Source organism: Microcaecilia unicolor, chromosome 1 (genome assembly GCF_901765095.1).
Source record: "Microcaecilia unicolor chromosome 1, aMicUni1.1, whole genome shotgun sequence".
Taxonomy (NCBI): Eukaryota; Metazoa; Chordata; class Amphibia; order Gymnophiona; family Siphonopidae; genus Microcaecilia; species Microcaecilia unicolor.
The window spans coordinates 683,899,849-683,921,654 of NC_044031.1; the positions used below are offsets into that span (position 1 = coordinate 683,899,849).

The following is a 21,806-nucleotide window of genomic DNA, read 5'->3' on the forward strand; positions in this document are numbered from 1 at the left end:
GGTTTCTTACAAACTAACCCTTTTTTGGTTGGATTATTGACGACGGATGGATTGACTATTGAGGGAGAGTTTGGCCTACACCTTCTGGATTGGATTCAGCATACACCTTCGGTTAGGCGGGGATAGACTTTTGAAGACTTTGCCTACACCCTCAATGGTGGTGACATTCACAGTAACACATGTGGTTAATCTAAATGTTAAAGAATTTTTCTTTAGGTTATTTATACTGGTAGATATTTCCCCTCTAATTATTTTAGCTCTTTATTGTGCTTAAGGCAGGTTGTGTTTGGGGTTTTTTCTTTATTACAGAGGTACATTTGCCCTAATTTCTGTGCAAGAGGTGATCATTGTAATTTTTTTAGTTCAATAAATACAACATTAAAAAAAGAATCTTTGATATTTGCTAGAATAGTGTGGGATCCCATTTTTAAATTTGATTTTAGAAAGATGGCATAATAAATGTGGTAGTACCGAGTGCATTAAAACTTTTTTTTTTTTTTTTTTTTTGCATTATATTTTCCTGGTGTTTTTAAATGCCACTTTTTTTTTTTTTTTTAAAGACAAAGTTCATTCAAAAGGAAACTTGAGCAACGGTGCTATAAATTCCTTCAGATTCTAGAGATTGGCTTTTCTCTTAGGGCCCTGTTAAGCAGCACTAAGGGCGTGCTGGCATTTTTAGTGCATGCTAAATATTAGACACCTATAGGAATCTATGGGTGTCTTTAGGGTTTAGCGTGTGCTAAAAATGCTAACGCATCTTAGTAAACAGAGCCCTTAATATAGTGCAACAATTGAACTGAATTTCTTAAAATAAGTCTCATCTAGAAATCTTGATTCAAAACCTTTTTTCTTTTTCTTTTTTTTAACCCCTTCTACTGTTTCTGCTATTATTGCTGAATCATTTGGGAAAATTGATTTTACAGCAGTTGATTGCATGCTAAAGGACATAGATATTTATTACAGCAGTAGTATCCTGGATAATATCCAAACCCCACATGTTGCATCTGCCTGCTGAGTCATTGCCATGTGTCCTGCTTCCAGCCTTCTTTGTTTTCCTGTTTATGAATACAGAGGAACTTCTCCCACCTCATTGGCCCCATCAGCAATTTTGTGATACTTCAGGGAATGATGTTGATGCTTCAGTTTGTGTCACTTGACTATGTCTCATGACATTCTTCTCTATAACAGAGTAAATTAAACATTTAATTAAGAGAACATATTCATCATAAACTGCAATTTTCTGTAAGTCATCATAGTGCATAGCAATGCTCTTTAAGTGGTCTAACTGAAATTCTCAGGACTGATTATTCTGCAGCTCCCTTGAACCTATGGAGTATCCTAGATTTGGATGGTCTCACAAGGGACCTTGCAAGGAATAGTTCCTAATTTGCTGTTGTGTTTTTACAAGTTGTTTATGCAATGCAGACATATCAAAGATTGAGTTGCACATGCTCGTTTTTGTGATGATCAGAGGAATTAATGGTGACTATCTTAAGATGTTCAAATACAGCAACTTAAAGCAGATCTTTATTTGGTGTAGATGGCATAAAACTAATAAGCTATATAGATATGTGAAATGTATAAATCACAATAGCTAGTTTTTTCTCTCAGTGCCTAGTTCAGATGCTAGATATTAGGTGCTTATTTATAAATCTATTTCTGCCGAGCAGTGCAAATGTAATTATAAATGGGTAGTTAGGACAAACAGTCTGGTTTCAAAGTAAAGCTTCAGAAAGAGAGATGGTGTCGTTACCATTACCAAAACCAGCAAAGGCAAGTAACTATAGGCTTGATGTTCAAAAATGTTGATCTAAATTTTGTGCTTAGGAGTTTAAAATATATACTCATAAACTTAGAGAGCAAAAAAAGGCTGTATTGTCAACACAGTGTTATAAGTGTCACTTATACTGCTCATAACTGCTGTTATCAATGGATGAAAAAAAGTACAGCCAGCAAGAGTTAAATTCTGTTGGGTTATTGATCTGGGTCACAACTTATTAAAAAATTGACTTATTAAAAATTGGGAAGGTTTTTGACCTAAGATTTACATTGTCGCTAAAGACTTCTTCAGCCTAAAAAAATCAGGTTGGTTGTAAGTTTCTTACAACAAGTGAGATATTTTCCTCCTTCACCATGAATGGGATTCCATTGTTCACTTTGTTGTGTATGTACTCATAAATTTAGGCCTGCTATTTCCCTAAATTTAGGAGCCTAATTTATGAGCCTTTTGCTTACCACTTAACTTATTTCCCCGCACCTTTTGTCTTCCTGATACCATGCACAGTTCAATGCATGCACTATAGTTCAAGGTGGGAAAGAGAAAACCATCTTATTGGTGAATGACAAAACGAAGAATGTTTTTCTGCTCCTTTTTATTTGCCGTTAACTTTCCTATGTTATTGTAAATAACAATACCATCTCTATTTTTGTGCTCTTAAATTTGACTTTAGTGACATTGAGTATAAATTTAGTTACCTAAAAGGTCCCCTAAGCTGTGGTATAAAGTGGCCTTAGCGTGCCTTTATGCAGGTTTTTCCCACAGGCTAAGGCCATTTTTACCACAGCCGGAAGATTTTCGCTTTTTCAATCTTTTTCTGTTAATGGCCATGCGCTTTTGGATTGTTGTGGTCGTGTGACAGGAATTTATCCCCTGAAGCAGCTGTAGCAAAACAAGGATTTCTTGTCATAAGTACAGTTGAAGTCATTGATTTGGTTTGCATAACCAGCACAATTGTTTTTTCTTGTTTAAGTGTTATTGCAGTCTTTTTATTTATACCCCCCCCCCCCCCCCCCCCCCCCCCTTGGTACAGTGTGGCTAGGAGTGGAGTTATCTGACCAATGATGGCTCACAATATGCTCTAGCTTATGAGCAGTGACTGAATAGCTGCGGTCTTTTTCTTTTTCCCTCCTCTTTGTATGTGGTCTTTTGAAACACCAGGCGGAGTAAAAACTGCTTGACCAGACAGACATCTTCTCAGGAGTTTCCATTCGCTAAAGTTGCCATTATTGCGTGTCCATTAAATAATTATTGCAGGAACATTTACAGGCACCTATTTTGTAAATGATAAAGGCTCGCACAGTAATTCTGCGCTAAGCAGTTATTGTGACGGGAAAATCCATCAGTCTGGCTGACAGACTAAGCAGGGACTTGCAACCACACGAGTGGTTATTCAGCATTGGTCATTGCCCATGAGGTCTTCCGAGAATGGGGCACCCCTCAGTGGATCTCTTTGCCACTCGGTCCAATCACAAGAGTCCCTCAGTTCTGTTCTGGGCTCCAGGCCCACAACAGGCTAGCATCGGATGCCTTCCTCCTTCAGTGGGGGACAGAACTTTTGTATGCGTATCCTCCCATTCCTCTTGTGGGGAAGACTTTGCCGAAACTCAAACAAAACTGCAGGACCACAGTACTGATCGCTCCCTTCTGGCCCCGGCAGATCTGGTTCCCGCTTCTTCTGAAGTTATCCTCCGAAGAGCCGTGGAGTTTGGAATGTTTCTAACCCTCATCACGCAGAACGAGGGATCTCTTCTGCATCCCAGCCTCTGGTCTTTGGCCCTCCTGGCCTGGATGTTGAGAGTTTAGAATTTGCTTCCTTGCATCTTTCTGAGGGTGTAACCAAAGTCTTGCTAGCTTCTAGGAAAAATTCCACTAAGAGATGCTTTTTCAAATGGAGGTGGTTTGCCGTCTGGTGTGAGGGCAAGGCCCTAGATCCTGCCCTACACAGACCTGCTTGAATATCTTCTGCACTTTTCAGAGTCTGATCTCAAGACCAACTCAGAAGGGTTCACCTCGGTGCAATTACTGCTTAGCAACATGTAGAAGGTAAGCCCATCTCTGGACAGCCTCTAGTTGTTCACTTCATGTTCCTTCAACATACTCTCCTTTTGAGTCACTTGAGTCCTTGTCATCTGAAATACTTGACCTAGAAGGTCTTATTTTTGGTGGCTGTTACTTCAGTTCGCAGGGTCAGTGGGCTTCAGGCCTTAGTGGCAGAAGCACCTTATGTGAAGTTTCATCATAACGGAGTAGTCTTCCGCACGCTCCCTAAGTTCTACCTAAGGTTGTGTTGGAATTCCATCTGAATCAGTTGATTGTCTTGCCAACATTCTTCCCCCAACCTCATGCCCATCCTGGTGAAAGCGCACTGCACACCTTGGACTGCAAGCAAGTATTGGCCTTTTACTTGGAGCGGACAAGGCCCTAAAGAGAGTCCTCCCAATTGTTTTGTTTCTTTTGATCCCAACACGATGGGGGAGGGTCGCCATTGGGAAATGCACTATTTCCAATTGGCTGGCAGATTGCATTTCTTTCACAAACTCTTCACTACTCTTTCATGTACTCTGCGCTAGCCAGACGTCGACTCCTTTCTCTCCTTCTCTGCACATATTCAACAGACTGCTAAAACCTGTTGTTTCTTTCTTTATATTCTGAACACACTACTAGAACCCTCTCGCTTAGACTATTACAACTTGCTTCTCACAGGTCTCCCACAAACCATTTCTCTCCCCTTCAATCTGTTCAAAATTCTGCTCATGACTTATATTCCACCAGTGTCACTATGCTCATTAGCCCTGTTGCTATGCTCATATTAGCCCTCTCTTCAAGCACTTCATTGGCTCCCTATCCGTTTCCGCATACAGTTCAAACTCCTCTTATTGACTTAAAAGTGCATTCACTCTGCATCTCCTCTACCTCTCCACTCTTATCTCTCCCTACCCTCCTTTCTGGGAACTTCATTCACTGGGTAAATCTCTCTTATCTGCACCCTTCTCCTTCACAGCTAACCAGGGGCGTAACTAGGTGGGGCCACGGCCCCCCAGATTTAGTCCAGGCCCCTGGTTTTGCTGTCAGGGGTCCCGAACCCCCACCAGCTGAAGCCTTCTTCAGCACCGATCTCGGGCATTCCGTGTTCACTGATCTGTGCTTGCTTGAGTCCTGACATCCTCCATGTTCCATTAAGTGAAACTGAGCATGCTCGGGTTCACTTAAAGGAACGTGCAGGCGTGCCATGTCGCTGATCTGTGCTTTCTTTCTCCTGACATCGACTGTCTGGCTACGCCCCTGTTACTAACTCCAGACTCCGTTCCTTTTATCTTGCTGCACCATATTCCTGGAATAGACTTCCTGAGCTGGTACGTCAAGGTCCATCTTTGGCCGTCTTCAAATCTACTACTACTACTACTTAACATTTCTAGAGCGCTACTAGGGTTACGCAGCGCTGTACAAATTAACAAATAAGGACAGTCCCTGCTCAGAAGAGCTTACAATCTAAGGACGAAATGTCAAGTTGGGGTAGTTTAGATTTCCTGAGAAAAGGTGTAGTGATTAGGTGCCGAAGGCGACATTGAAGAGGTGGGCTTTGAGCAATGATTTGAAGATGGGTAGGGAGGGGGCCCAGCGTATGGGCTCAGGGAGTTTGTTCCAAGCATGGGGTGAAGCGAGGCAGAAAGGGCGAAGCCTAGAGTTGGCGGTGGTGGAGAAGGGTACTGAAAGGAGGGATTTGTCAAGAGAGCGGAGGTTACGGGTGGGGGACATAAGGGGAGATGAGTAGAGAGATAAGGAGGGGCTGCAGATCGAGTGCATTTGTAGGTGAGTAGGAGAAGCTTGAACTGTATGCGGTATCTGATCGGAAGCCAGTGAAGTGACTTGAGGAGAGGGGTGATATGAGTATATCGGTTGAGGCGGAAGATAAGACGTGCGGCCGAGTTCCGGATGGACTGAAGGGGGGATAGATGGCTAAGTGGGAGGCAGGTGAGGAGTAGGTTGCAGTAGTCAAGGCGAGAGGTAATGAGAGAGTGGATGAGAGTTCGAGTGGTGTGCTCGGAGAGGAGGGGGCGAATTTTGCTAATGTTATAGAGGAAGAAGCGACAGGTCTTGGCTATCTGCTGGATATGCGCAGAGAAGGAGAGGGAGGAGTCGAAGATGACACCAAGGTTGCGGGCAGATGAGAAAGGGACGATGAGGGTGTTATCAATTGAGATAGAGAGCGAAGGGAGAGGAGAAGTGGGTTTGGGTGGGAACACAATAAGTTCCGTCTTGGCCATGTTTAGTTTCAGGTGACGGTTGGACATCCAGGCAGCAATGTCGGATAGGCAGGCCAGTACTTTGGCCTGGGTTTCCGCAGTGATTTCTGGTGTGGAGAGATAAAAGCTGGGTGTCGTCAGCATAAAGATGATAGTGGAAACCATGAGAAGAGATTAGGGAGGTGTAGATTGAAAAAAGAAGGGGCCCAAGGACAGAACCCTGGGGAACTCCAACAGAGAGCGGGATAGGGGAGGAGGATGAGTCATGAGAGTGCACTCTGAAGGTACGATGGGAGAGATAAGAGGAGAATCAGGAGAGGACAGAGCCCTGGATCCCAAAGGAGGACAGTGTGTCGAGAAGTAGGTTGTGATTGACAGTGTCAAAAGCGGCGGATAGGTCGAGGAGGATGAGGATTGAATAGTGACCTTTAGATTTGGCGAGGAACAGGTCATTGCAGACTTTAGATAGTGCTAAAAGCACACCTTTTTGGTGCTGCTTTTAACTCCTTACCCACTTATTCACTACCCATGTTTTATTATGCCCACCTTATTTGTCCTGTTTGTCTGTCCTAATTAGATTGCAAGCTCTGTCTCTTCATGTCCAGTGTACAGCGCTGTGTACATCTAGTAGCATTATAGAAATAAGTAGTAGTACATCACAGGCTGGGCTAACCCTTGAGGGTCATGTCAGAGCCATGGCTGCATTGGTAGCCCACTTCAGGTCAGCCTCCGGTGAAGAAATTTGCAAGGCTGGGACATGGTTTTCAGTCCACACAGATTCACATCTCATTGCTGCCTTGAGCAGGATACCCGATGGAACAGTCAGTTTGGACAGACAGTTCTGCAGAGTTTGTCCAACTCATCCCACCAAGGCCTGGTTTTTCTCTGTTCCAGGCTGTACTCTCACTCAGATTGTATATAGCTTCAGGTTAATTACTTTTTGCCCTTAATGTTGCAAGGTCTAATTGACTACTGGTGGTGGTGGTTTTCTGTGAGCCTGATAGCTAGGGATTCCCACATGTGAGAATTATAGACCTGCTTGTCCTTGGAGAAAACAAAGATACTTACCTGTAGCAGGCCTTGTATTCTCACATAACCTCCCACCTACAGTGCTTTTTTTTGTAGAAAAAAAAGTGCCGGTACTCATTATGGGCGGGGTCACCACATGGTTCCTCCCCTATGATAGCCACACCCACATTAGCCACACCCCTTATACCAGCCATGGTGCATATAAACAGACATTGAAAATATACTAGTATAGGAGGTTATGTGAGAATACAAGGCTTGCTACAGGTAAGTATCTTCGTTTTCTCCCCTTAGAGTTGTCTCCTTTTTTTTTCTTATGTTTTATATTGTACTGCTGGTCCCACACTTACAGCAGTTGGGAAGGCACCTTTGCTTGTGTGATAGTGTGTCTCGTGCTCAAAGACCTGTTTAAAGCTTGTTACAAGATTGGGACTGATAACACAGACCCGCAGTTACCCACATGTGAGAATATAAGGTCTGCTGTCCTCAGAGAATACCTGCTACAGGTAAGTATCTTCACGTTTTGTGGACCAGACTTTGTTGCTATTGAAGACCCATTAGTGATGAGACATCTGGGGAAGGGTGAAAACAAAATGACAGAATATTAATTTTTCTTTCAGATATTTTGTTCTCCTTTAAGTACACAAGTATTGCCATACTGGGAAAGACCAAAGGTCCATGAAGCCCAGCATCCTGTTTCCAACAGTGGCCAATCCAGGTCACAAATACCTGGCAAGATTCACCCCACCGCCCCCCCTCCCCAAAAAAAGTACAAAACATTTTATGCTGCTTATCCCAGAAATGCAGTGGAGTTTCCCCAAGTCCATTTTAATAACGGTCTATGGACTTTTCCTTTAGGAAGCCGTCCAAACCTTTTAAAAACCAATTTAAGCTAACCGCCTTTACCACATTCTCTGGCAAGGAATTCCAGAGTTTAATTACACGTTGAGTGAAGAAATATTTTCTCTGATTCGTTTTAAATTTACTACTTTGTATCTTCATTGAATGCCCCCTAGTCCTAGTATTTTTGGAAAGAGTAAACAGACGTTTCACGTCTACCCGTTCCACTCCACTCATTATTTTATTGACCTCTATCATCTCTCTCCTCAGCCGTCTTTTCTCCAAGCTGAAGAGCCTTAGCCACTGTAGCCTTTCCTCATAGGGAAGTCGTCCCATCCTCTTTATCATTTTCATCGCCCTTCTCTGCACCTTTTCTAATTCCACTATATCTTTTTTGAGATGTGGCGACCAGAATTGAACACAATATTCGAGGTGCGGTGGCACCATGGAGCAATACAAAGGCATTATGACATCCTCATTTTTGTTTTCCATTCCTTTCCTAATAATACCTAACATTCTATTTGCTTTCTTAGCCGCCGCAGCACACTGAGCAGAAGGTTTGAACATATCAACGATGACACCTACAGTGCTTTTATTTTGTAGAAAAAAGGTGCCGGTACTCATTATGGGCGGGGTCACCACATATGGCTCTGCCCCTATGATAGCCACATGCACATTAGCCACACCCCTTATACCAGCCATGGTGCATATAAACAGACATCATTGAAAATATACTAGTATAGGAGAAAAAAATAACGTGATGTTTTTCATTATAAATAATTTCTGTAAGCTGTTTACAGCTCCAGTATACCCAGTGCAAAATAAGACAGCAGATGTAAATTCTCAAATTGGACATATTCCAAACACTAAAATGAAAATAAAATGATTTTTTTTCTACCTTTGTTGTCTGGTGACTTTGTTTTTCTATCCATATTGGTCCCAGTCTCTTGATTCTGCTGCTCTCTAACTGTTCTCTTAACTCTGTTTCCAGAGCTTCCTTTCCATTTATTTCTTTACTTTCCTCCTTTCTTCTTCATTTCTTGCCCTGCATCCATAAGTAAAATCTGGGTCCTCCTCCGTGGAATTCACTGGAGGAGGTATAACGTGGATCCAGCTTTTGCTTATTTTCTCCATCCATGTGCAGTTTTTCTCCTCTCTTCCCTTTCCCTCATCTCCATCCATGTGCATCTTCTTTTTTTCTTTCCTCCCCTCCTTCCATGTCTAGCACTTCTCTCTCCCCTCTCCATCCAAGTCCAGCATTTCTCCTCTCTCTGCCGCCAACCCCCTCCATCCATCCATGTCCAACAATTCTCTCTCTCTCCATCCATTTCCATCATTTTCCTCTCTCCCCTGCCCTCCCATCCATATGCATGTCCTTCCTGTCTTTCTCTCCCCTCCATCCATGTCTGGCATGTCTTCTCTCTCCCCTGCCCTCCCCTCCCATGCCCAGCGATTCTCCTCTATCCCCTACCCTCCCCTGCCACCCATGTCCAGCGATTCTCTTTTCTCCCGTCTCATCCATGTCCAGTATGTCTCTTCTCTTCCCCACCCTCCCCTCTCATCCATGTCCATCAATTCTCCTCTCTTCCCCTGCCCTCCCCTCTCATCCATGTCCATCAATTCTCCTCTCTTCCCCTGCCCTCCCCTCCAATCCATGTCCTGCATGTCTCCTCTCTCCCCTCCGCTCCATGTCCAATGATTCTATTTTGCCCCCTATCATCCCCCTCTCTTCCATGTCCACTGACTTGCCCCAGCCTCCACCTGCCTGCGAGATCATTCAATCCCCAGCCCCACCTGCCCGTTCCCTTCCATTCATGCACCTGGCTGTGCTCCCTGCATTGCAAAACTTTTGTTTACCTGAAGTTGCAGCGAACCGGCAGTAAAAGCAGCAGGCAGGCAGGCTTGCCTCCTTGTCGCTTGCTTCGCTTCCCTTCCCTCTCAGCGTGTCCTGCCCTCACAGAAAGGAAATTACATCAGAGGAGGGCGGGACGCACTGAGAGGGAAGGGAAGCGAAGCAAGCGACAAGGAGGCACCTGCTGCTTTCACTGCCGGTTTGCCGCGACTTTCGGGTAAACAAAAGTTTTGCAATGCAGGGAGCACAGCCAGGTGCATGAATGGAAGGGAACGGGCAGGTGGGGCTGGGGATTGAATGATCTCGCAGGCAGGTGGAGGCTGGGGCAAGTCAGTGGACATGGAAGAGAGGGGGAGGATAGGGGGCAAAATAGAATCATTGGACATGGAGCGGAGGGGAGAGAGGAGACATGCAGGGAGCACAGCTGGGTGCACGAACGGAAGGGAGTGGGCAGGTGAGCCATACCGCACAAAAAAGGTGCCGGTACTCCGTACCGGCTCGTACTGGCACAAAAAAAGCACTGGACACCTAAATCCCTTTCTTGGTCGGTGACTCCTAAGGTGGAACCTTGCATTACGTACATATAATTTGGGTTCCTGACTTTCCCACATGCATCACATTGCACTTGGCTCACATTAAACGTCATCTGCCATTTAGATGCCCAGTCTCCCAGTCTCGTAAGGCCCTCTTGTAATTTTTCACAATCCTCTCGCGATTTAACAACTTCGAATAACTTTGTGTTGTCAGCAAATTTAATTACCTCACTGGTTACTCCCATCTCTAGGTCACTTATAAATACGTTAAAAAGCATCGGTCCCAGCACAGACCCCTGGGGAACCCCACTAACTACCCTTCTCCATTGAGAATACTGATCATTTAACCCTACTCTCTGTTTTCTATCTTTTAACCAGTTTTTAATCCAGAATAGGACACTACCTCCTATCCCATGAGGTAGTCTTTCATGAGGTACTTTGTCAAACGCCTTTTGAAAATCCAGATACACAATATCAACCATCTCCCCTTTATCCACATGTTTGTTCACCCCTTCAAAGAAATATAATAGATTGGTGAGGCAAGATTTCCCTTCACTAAATCCATATTGGCTTTGTCTCATTAATCCATGCTTTTGAATATGCTCAGTAATTTTGTTCTTTATAATAGTCTCTACCATTTTGCCCAGCACCGAATTCAGGTTCACCGGTTTATAATTTCCCAGATCCCCTCTGGAACCTTTTTTTAAAAATCTGCGTTACATTGGCCACCTTCCAATCTTCCGGTTTGATTTTAAAGATAAATTACACATTACTAACAATAGTTCTGCAAAGTTCATTTTTCAATTCTGTCAGTACTCTTATAGTTGCATCAGGCAAGTATATAATAGTACTTTTGTAAAAAAAAAAAAAAAAAAGAAAAGCAAGCATATGCATAAATTCCCCCACATACATCATAACAAGATTATTGGGGGGAGGGGGGAGTAAGGAAATCAAGGACCTGCTCTTGTAGGTGTAGATGATATACTGATTTAAATAAGTCTGAAGATTCTATTTAAACAGATCCTTGGATTACTTTTTGTTCCCCTCCCACTCCAGTAGTCTTACTTGAAATTGTTAATTTAAAAATAACCTTGTATGTGTGGGGTTTTTTTGTTTGTTTTTTTCGTTTTTGTCTATCTCTTTACTAAGCAAGCAAAACTGGACAATAGTAGATGATCTTTGAAGTAAAGAACATTGTGTTTTAGGAAACCTTGATATTCGGGGCTATTTGCTTGTGGAGTAATATGTAGATATTTGATTGTGGGCAGCTTGGATGTTAGTTTGATTTAGACATTGTGAAGAAGTCCGCTGAAAATGCATTATTTTATGCTGAACACTATTTTTGTACTTGGGGGGGGGGGGGGGATACTAATTAGGATGGATATTTTTATTGTAAGATTCCCACTCTGTAAACTCTTCATACAAATGTACACAAAGTAAATCTCTTGTACCACCTGCTGGAATCTTCCCCATTAATTTGTTTTTACTAAGAATTGTTTGAATGCAAAAACTTTTCCTTTTACACAGAATCAGTTACTGTCATATAATTTAGACTTCATTGATTTCATTGAATATAGCTTCTACCAATGATTTATTCAAAAGACTCTTGACTCAGTCCAGGAACCATTAACAAATTTAACGGCCCACTGCTCATAAATGCACTTCATGATTTCAAGAGACAACCAAGCAGCCCTTGTAAAATGGTAGCATTTAAAAAGTCCAGCCAACAAAGCAATTGCACTGAACAGCTCACCATGCTTTCAATTTCCCATTTGATATTTTATATGAAACAGCATTAGGTCCCTTTATATAAAGATGTTGAATTGTAGCTTTGCAACTGAAGCAAAAAAGCAACTCTGCTATGTAGGCTCAATTATAGCATCTAAAAGGGTATATACACTCGGATCCACAAAAACATGAAAGAAGCAATCTGCATGTGGCTTTTGCTGGCTTTTGCCCCAGCAGCGGTGGAAATACTGATAGTCGAATACAGCTATAATGCATATTAATAACGGAACACCTTTTTAGGTGAGGGGGCCCAATGAACCAACTTCTTCTGCCACCTATTGCACAGTGTAGAATTTAAGCTAGATTTCTTTCCCATGCAGAGATTGTGAGGTAGGGAGAACAGAGGCCTACACAAGTCAGATGAGGGCATCACCTGCATGCTGGAAAAGGAAAGATGCCTTTTCAGCTTCTACTGTGTGGGGTTTTCCCCCTTCTTCCTCTCACCTCTCCTTCCTAGCTGCAGTTGCTTCTCTTTTGGATGTAGGTTCCTGACCATCCTATAGTGGTAAACAGCAGTGCATGATGGGATCACACTTCCATTCACTGGCACAATTTCTCTGGATGTTACTCTCATCAGTCTGGTATTCCTGTGTCTTAAATCCATGGTCTTACTCTTAACTCACTGCAATAGATCCTGATGTTGGTGGATGGACATTCCTTACTTCTGTGGGGAAGCAGCTTGTCTGGAAGCTGGGCCTTTCAGAGGTTTAAAATTTTTGTGAGTAGGTGTAGTGTTTTTCATTTTACAAATTTATAAATCTGAGCCTAGGAAGGGGGAGAGCTGAGGTTATTGAGCCTAGGGAAGAGGAAGTAGTAGTCTTGGGTGACTGATTTTGGGGGGGTGGGAGTGGGAATTGGGAGGGTGGAAATTGAACCAGGGAGGGAAGTAGCTGATAAGAGGAGGGTCAGAAAAAGCTTGCATTTTCTTGCAAACAGATGGCCTTTTATAACCTCCGATGCGGTTCTCTGAAATCATCCAGATTAGGGTATCCTCTTCAATTAGTGGATTGATCTCCAAATTGCCCACCTAGTGTATCAATATTTAAGCTCTCAGGATCAAGAAATGCTTGCCAAGGTACACTCTTCCCTCTTACAGGCCAATGTGATTGAACCCATTCCATAGGAAAGAGGGCAGGGATTTTGTATTTCCTGGTCATAAAAAAGAGATGAGGATTCAGCCCAATCCTAGACCTGAGGGCCCTGAACAAACATCTCTCCAAACAGATTTTCAGGATGATTTTATTAGGCTCCCTCATACCACTTTTCAAAAAAAGGGATTGATTATGTTCTTGGGGGTGGGGCACGCCCTCTTTACCACTGCATTCAACAAAATTCCTCAGTTTTGCTCTAGTAAAGGGTTGCACAGCAAATTAGCCTTGGATGCCTTCCTTCTACATGGTGGAGAGGGAAGAGTCTTCTGTACACATATCTTCCAATTCCCTTCATAGTGGACAGCATTGTGAACTTGGACAAGAATGGGTAACCATGGTTCTCATAGCTTCTTATTAGCCAAGACAGGTCTGGTTCCCCATTCTGTACTGCGAGGCTGGAGTGTTTTCCAATGTTAGTCCAATGCTGTTGTATCCCATTGTTGAGTCCACACCTCAACATTGTGCTTACCTGGCTGATGAAAGATCTTTTGAGCCATGACTATCTGCCATTTGAAGTAACTGTCTTGGGAGGTCTTAGTTTTAGTGGCAGTTTTATGATTTTAATTTGTTCTATTTAATTTAACAAAATCACAAGTAAAAATATATATTGTAACCTGCTTGGGTCTGTTTACCCTGTAAAAGGCAGAATATAACTATATAAATTAGGAACCTTATTGAGTAGAACTTTTAAGAAGCCTTTAACAAATGACCTGAATCCCCAAAAATTAGAACCTAAAGGGAAGTATAACCGGAGGCAAGATGGCAGTAAGAGCAGGTGCTCTGTGGGAGCTTTTAATGTTTCCTACATGCCTGAGTACCTGTGCCATTCAGATCCCTCTTAATTATGGTGAAGAGGAAAGATAAAACTAGGCAGCATCCTCTATTTGAAACCAGCCACAGCAGATTGCTGTTAGAATCCTTCTGTTACCAGGTTAGGTGTTTCCCTTCAACCAGCCTGGAGATGTATGTTTCGAGCATCAGTGAGAGCGGGGCTTCCTTTAGCCCTGCACTGAGGTTGGCTCCATTACAACCTAGAAGTGTAAGCCCATCCATGGTGTCTGCTACTCAGGCGGAGTTCTCCCAACCTATTCAGACACCTTTTGGAGGAAACTTCGGCTGTGCCTTCATCACCCCTCAGCAACTTAATTTTAGCTGTTTTATATTTTAGCAATATTTTGAGCAGCAAAATGGAGGAAACCCAGCTCAGTGAGCGAAGAAGCTGCAAAAGCTGACTGTTGTGACCTTGGAGTCACTGTGGGATGCCATGCAAGTACCTAATTCTTCTTTGCTTAAGTGATTTCTAAGTTTGTGACTGATCTTTCAATGGTTTCATACTCTGTTGCGGTCCAGTCCCAAACTTTGGATTAACATTCTCTCAAACTTGTGACTTTACATAAGTACACAATTATTGCCATACTGGGACAGACCGAAGGTCCGTCCAAACCCCACATACTGTTTCCAACAGTGGCCAATCCAGGTCACAAGCACCTGGTAAGATCCCAGAAAATACACTTTATGCTGCTTATTCTAGAAATAACAAAACAAAAAAGATAGAGGATTCCTAGGAGTCAAACTATGTTGTACAGGTTGAGTCTCATATAATCGCCACGGCTGGCTAGAAATAAGCAGTGGATTTTCCCCAAGTCCATTTTAATATTGGTCCTTTAGGACTTTGGAGGAGATGATAACCACAATGCAAGAACTGAATGAATGCTCAAGGATAGTCTTCACACATAGGAGAATGGAATATCTAGAAAATCAATTAAGAAAAAAAATACTCTGCACTTTTTTGAATTTTCCAGAATCATTATTGATTGCTCCCTTGGATATGGTTTGCAAGTATTTGTGAAGTTTTAAAAATGTCTTCAGAATCAACTTTCACCTATTGTAAGGGCTCATTACTTGTCTCTACCAAGTAGCACTGGTGCAGATGGGACCCAAGTTGTCTCTATCTGGTTTAAATATGACAGTTTTTGGAGTCTTCATTGGAGGTGGTAACTCAAAGAACTACGCATAATAACTTTTGCTTTGGAACCTGATCATAATGCAGTCTTGAGGATGTATTTCCATTCTATGCATGACTTTTTATGGGTTCTAAAGTTAGAAATTTTCCTAATTTATCTAAAGTTACACAAAGACGACGCCAATAATTCTTGGCATTGAGACCTACAAACTTTGGGGATTAAGTGTTTTTGTTACGTTTTCCTTGTAAATTGTGTATTAACTCATGAAGGTAAAACTTTAGTTTTTTATGTTTAAACGGTTTTTATTGGCTTTTCCACATGTATATCATTACAAACAGGCATGGAACCAACTTCTCAAACAAGCCATGTTACACCCATCTAGATACCTACTGGCCTTTCGGCCAATTTTAAACATTCCCCCCTCCTTCTTATTGTGTAACAATTTTATGAATGACACTGCAATACAACTCATGTCAACCCCTCAACAACATCAGAACTTTGTTACCAACATCTCTATATATAAAAGGCAACACCAACGTTCTATGAAGCCTCCAACCGGAAATGTGAAGGGGGAGAGATATCCGGTTTCCCCATGAGTGTCTGCCCCGCCCTCGCTCTCTCTCTAACACAAACAGTGAAGGAAAACAGCAAAGCAGGAAATCAAATCGCTCTCTCTTTAACAATGAAGGACTCAGAGGGGGGAGGGCAGAGAGGGCAGGAACACACACACTCCCACATGCACACAGAAGAAAACCTTGCTAGCCCCCATTTCATTTGCATCAGAAACGGTGCTTTTTTACTAGTTTCCAATAATTTGAACAGCGGTCATACACATCAATCAACAATGTGATTACCTAAGACCTCTTACCCCCGCACTCTTATCAAGGACTAGTGCAGTAAACTTTAGTTTTTTAAACCAAACATCTAGTAGACTATATTGTTGGGTGGACTTTCACTTCGTCTTAGACATGTCTGGCATAGGCAGTTGCGTTGATTGTAGTTTTCTGTTTTATTTTTTCCTTTAATTTTGGTTCCCTTATTTTTAATTTGTGGAAGAATTTGTATGATTTTGTTCTCTTGTATTTCCTTTATTTTTCATTTTTCTGTATTTCTAGAGTTGCATTAGAAATGGTTTATGTTTTGAATTTGAAATCTGAAATTAAAAAAAAAAAATAGAACATAGCGGGTCCTTTTACTAAAGTAAGTCTTTTTTTTTTTCGTTTGGAGTTTTTTTTTTTTTTTTTTTTTTGCATTTTATTAGGCTCCCTCATACCACTTTTTCAAAAAAAGGGATTGATTATGTTCTTGGGGGTGGGGCACGCCCTCTTTACCACTGCATTCAACAAAAATTCCAGCAAAACTTAAAGTGCATTAAGTGCAAAGGCTATATGGTAATTGTTGGGAGCATGCCCAGCATGTCCTCGGCATGCTCGGTGGCGGAGTGGCCTAGTGGTTAGGGTGGTGGACTTTGGTCCTGGGGAACTGAGGAACTGAGTTTGATTCCCACTTCAGGCACAGGCAGCTCCTTGTGACTCTGGGCAAGTCACTTAACCCTCCTTTGCCCCAGGTACAAATAAGTACCTGTATACAATATGTAAGCCGCATTGAGCCTGCCATGAGTGGGAAAGCGCGGGGTACAAATGTAACAAAAAAAAACACTACAAACTGCACTAGTGCACATAAACCTGGTTGCAGCTCGTGAGGCGGTATTAAGTGAACATGTGCTAACTGCAAATGTGACATCACATAAGTACTGCGTGCTAACTGTGGTATGCAGTCCATGCCCTGCTTAATTTTCATCCCTTAACCCAGGGGTTCTCAAATCTAGTCCTCAAGGTCCATAACCCAGTCTGGCTTTCAGGATTTCCACAATGAATGTGTGTGAAATGTTTGCATTCACTGCTTCCATTGCATGTAATTAGATTTCATATAATCATTGTGGAAATCCTGAAAACCAGCCAGGGTTGTGGACCTCAAGGACTAGATTTGAGAACCCCCGCCTTAATCCAACATGCAGTTAATGCATGAATTAGCGTGTGCAAACTGGCATGCTGCCATGGTAAAGTTGATGTGCTTGTGCAAAGTAGTTGACACACGCTAATTCAAGTGTTAATTGCTTAGTGCACTTTAGTAAAGGGTCCCCAAAGAGAAGGCTTTTAACTTTAATATGATTTCACCCATATGAAGTGAGATACAATGGTAAATGGTTTAACTGTAAAACACTATTTTCACTACTTATGCTTCCTAGAACAATTTAATGTTTTCTCCTGAGGTTTATTTGAAGGTTTTTAAGAGGTGGGAATGACTAGGTCTAAACTAAGTAATCATTTTCATTCAAAGGAAGGAATTCTCTGTTTTAGGACTCTTCTATACTTTTCTACCCAACCCACATACATATGGACATAGTATATCAACAATATCTGATTTTCTTAAGGATTTAAATATGGGTATAAACTAGCTCTATGAAGGGTCTGAGTTCCAGACTTTTTAAATTTAAAAAGGCAAATCTTCACTTAATACAATAATGTTAAAATTGAATCTATAATATGCAATGTGAAATCAATGGAGCAATTTGTTTTTTTAAAATTGGGCCCAGCAAAGTCGTTCTCCTCCCTTCATTTTGCAGCTACCTTGTCTCTCCCCCCCCCCCCCCCCCAATTTATAGAAACTTTGAAATGAAAACTTAATATATGATTTCCCCCTGTTTTTATATTCCTTCTCATCCCACCTAGCTTAGCCATTGCAATGACAATCAAAAACCAGAGACAGTGGTGCATCCTCGGGAACCTGGTACATGTGCACCAGAAATATGGCCAACAGATGTCAAAATGTTGCTTCTCATTCCCTTGAGGGCTGTGAATGCCATCTTTTAACTTCATGAAGTCATGACCTGGGAATGAAATCCAGGTTCTCTGCAGGACAGCATGCAACGCTGCCCCTGAACCAAGCTTTCATTTCTAATATAATTTTAGAAATGGATATAAACTTATTATGGGATGGAACTTCCTCCAAAGATCATTTATAATTCTGATTTGACTTGTATGTTGGCCTGTAGGTGAGTGGTTTTCAGAGGCCTGTACACTGCTCTTTAACCACTTCAAGTAATATATTTTAAAATATTTTTTGCTTGTCAGCTATTTGAGATATATAGATAGATCTATATAGCTATATAAATATAAAAATCAGGTTGCATTTACCTAATAAGCCAGCTGTCTGTCTAGATCCTTGGTCTTCACTCTCAGTCCTTGAGGACCATTGATGGGTCAGGTTTTCAGAATATCCCTAGTCATTCAGGCCATGACCTGAGCCTGTCGAATGGGGAGGTAGACACTCTTCGTCCTGCAGCTACACCAATCCATACTGCTGGAGGCAGCGAATACTTCCATACTAGTGATGATGCCATTAAAACTTATTGTTCTCTGCCTCCATTTGCTGGTTGTATCTTCCTCTACTTTTTGGGTTGAAATGCAAAGTTCTAGCCTTGTATAATTTTCACTTGAAGGCTTGGTTCTATTTGTGATTTTGGTACCCAATCATCTTGTCCAGTGTTCATATATGGGACAGTTTTATAACTGGATGCTTTTAAATATTTCCAAATAAGTGCCTATTTTATGTATAGTGCCTCTTATAAGCTTTCAAAACAATCTCCAGTAGTACACAAATGCTTTCATACTAATTTACATATGTGCGTGTACTCTGCATGTAGGAGCAAACTATGTGTCTGGGAACCCCTACACATATATCCAGTATAAGTGCTGTTTGTATGCCTACTTTTTATGCACTTACACACCCATACAACTTTATAATAGCTGGGGGAGGGGTTGTGTGTACGTACAGAAATGTTTTATAAAATTACCTCTATAGTAACACCAATATTAAAGTTGTGCTGCTTCTATCTCTACATGCTGACAGGACTTAACTTGGTTTTTTTCATTTTCCCACAGGGGAGGGTATGAACGCATATGTAGCTTATCAAGTATCTACTCAGGTAGGTCTCTGAAGAGTGTGAAACTGTCCTGCTTGGCTCTTTCGTCTTTCTAGAGTTGCTTGTGTTTTAGGGCAGGTAAAATACACATTGAGGGAATGCTAAGTTTTGTTTGTTTTTGTTTTAATTTACATTTATATACAATTTTACTGATCAAATCATTTAAAATGGTTTACAAAGCATATAACACAACAGAAGTGTAGAACAGTCAGAAAAAAAATTTTTAAACCTGAAAAATCAAATAACCTAAACGTTCTTCATCATAAACTATAAACTTACATTTAACTGGATCCTAAAAATAAAATCAGATTAATGAGGAAACAGTAATGTTTTCAACTTCCTCCCTTCTAAATGCCATAAGATTTGTTTCCTGTCTCAGTTCTAAATGAAGTTTATTCTGTAACTCTGGACCAATTAGTTGAAAAGATTTTGACTTCCAACTTACTTTCCTTATAATGGCAATACTCAGAACTTGAAGTAGGTTGCCTGGATCGCAGAGATCAATTTTGGTGTATAAAAAGTAAGTTTCTTTTTTAAATATACTGATTTTCTGACAATGTAATACCTTGAAAATCAAACAATAATTTAAATCTGTACCCTTTTCTTCATAGAAAGCCAGCGTAATTGAGTCAAAAGGGGTTTAGCACTTTCCTAACAATGCCCTCCTAATAATCTGGCTGCTGCATTTTGAACGGTTTGTAATTTCTTAAACAAAATCGTTGTTAAGCCCACATATAAGACATAACAATAATCCAGAAGGCTTACCAAAAAGGCATATGTTATTGTGTCTAACTACTTCAAGGCAGTGCCCTCTATGGACAGAGAAAGTACCTGCATATAATGTGTACAACGCTGCATATATCTAGTAGCACTATAGAAATCATTTAGTAGTAGTAAGTCCAGAAACAGTTTCAGTTGCCTAATTATTTTTAGTTAAAAAAAAAAAAAAAAAAACTTTTGAGAAACAGTGCCTATCTGATTCTTCCCAATCCCAGCCTGCCCTAGTATAACCCCTAACAGACCAGACTCTGATCCAATGTAGGAAATACACTTAGGATGGTAGGGGAAATGTTACCAATATCCAAACCAAGTGGCTTATTGCTCACCTGTGAATTTTCCACACCGCTGTGCTATGGAGGCTGCTGCTTTTATTGACTTTTGCTACAGCACCAGATATTACTCTGTTGTCTCGGTGTTTTAAATTATGTATATTGACCCCCCTGAAGCAGGCGGCTGTGTTTGCCGAAATACAACCTGTGTCTGGTCTTTTCGTTTTGGTGCTTGAATAAATCTGCTGTGAGCTACTTCTCCTGGTGGATTGGTCATTGTGTCATCCTCTATTCCTGCTTTTACCTATATTAACCACAAGACCACTGGATTTTAACCAACTTCGCCAAACAGTTGTTCATCCTAATTATTGCAGAATCTTTACTACTTCTAACGGAAGCAGCAATTAGATATCATCAGCATACATAAACACTTTGATATCCTAATGTTAGGTATTAGGAAAGGCATGGAAAACAAGAATGAGGATGTTATAATGCCTTTGTATCGCTTATGACTCTGGGCAAGTCACTTAACCCTCCATTGTCCCAGGTACAAATAAGTACCTGTATATAACGTGTAAACCGCTTTGAGTGTAGTTGGAAAAACCACAGAAAGGCGATATATAAGGCCCATTCCCTTTCCCTCTATGGTGCGGCTGCACCTTGAATATTGTGTGCAATTCTGGTTAACACATCTCAAAAAAGATATAGTGGAATTAGAAAAGGTACAGAGAAGGGTGACTAAAATGATAAAAGGGATGGGATGACTTCCCTATAGGGAAAGGCTAAAGCGGCTAGGGCTCTTCAGCTTGGAGAAAAGACGGCTGAGGGGGAGATATGATAGAGGCCTATAAAATAATGAGTGGAACGGGTAGATGTGAATTGCTTGTTCACTCTTTCTAGAAATACTAGGACACGGGGACATGCAATGAAGCTACAAAGTAGTAAATTTAAAACGAATCAGAGAAAATATTTCTTCACTCAAAGTGCAATTAAACTCTGGAATTCGTTGTTGGATAATGTAGTAAAAGCAGTTAGCTTAGCGGGGTTAAAAAGGTTTGGATAGCTTCCTAAAAGAAGTCCTTAAGCCATTATTAAAATGGACTTGGGGAAAATCCACTGCTTATTTCAAGCAGCATAAAATGTATTGTACTATTTTGGGATCTTGCCAGGTACTTGTAACCTGGATTGACTACGGTTGGAAACAGGATGGTAGGCTTGATGGACCTTCAGTCTGTCCCAGTATGGCTGAAGGTAAACATTGAAAAGTAATGAGGATAATGGTGAGCCATGAGTTACACCCCATGCCCCTAGGTATTTGAGACCAACTAGCTTTATACCAGACCCGAAAGGATCTTTCAGCAAGAAAAGAGAAAATACACTTAAGCACTGCCGCAGATAATCCTGCCATCACGCATGAATTCGCAAATACCGAAAAAATGTATGTATGAGAAATAGGGGTAAGATTCCAGCAGTACCAATTTTTTTCCTCAAAACTGTGAAAAGCTAGTACATATCCCTGTAGGAAATACAGGGTTTGGTTCTTGCATTTGTCAACACATAACAAAAAACCCAAAACAAAACAGCGAAACAGTGT

At 41.4% G+C, this 21,806-nt stretch overlaps 1 protein-coding gene across 1 annotated transcript in view; it reads left to right on the forward strand.

Annotated features, from left to right (window-relative positions):
- Positions 1-21,806, forward strand: part of SNX1 (sorting nexin 1) — a 142,926-nt gene that overhangs the window by 61,246 nt on the left and 59,874 nt on the right. Inside the window, exon 5 of the mRNA XM_030188008.1 lies at positions 19,123-19,166. Within this exon, the coding sequence (XP_030043868.1) occupies positions 19,123-19,166 (44 nt within the window). The remainder of the gene's footprint in view (positions 1-19,122; positions 19,167-21,806) is intronic.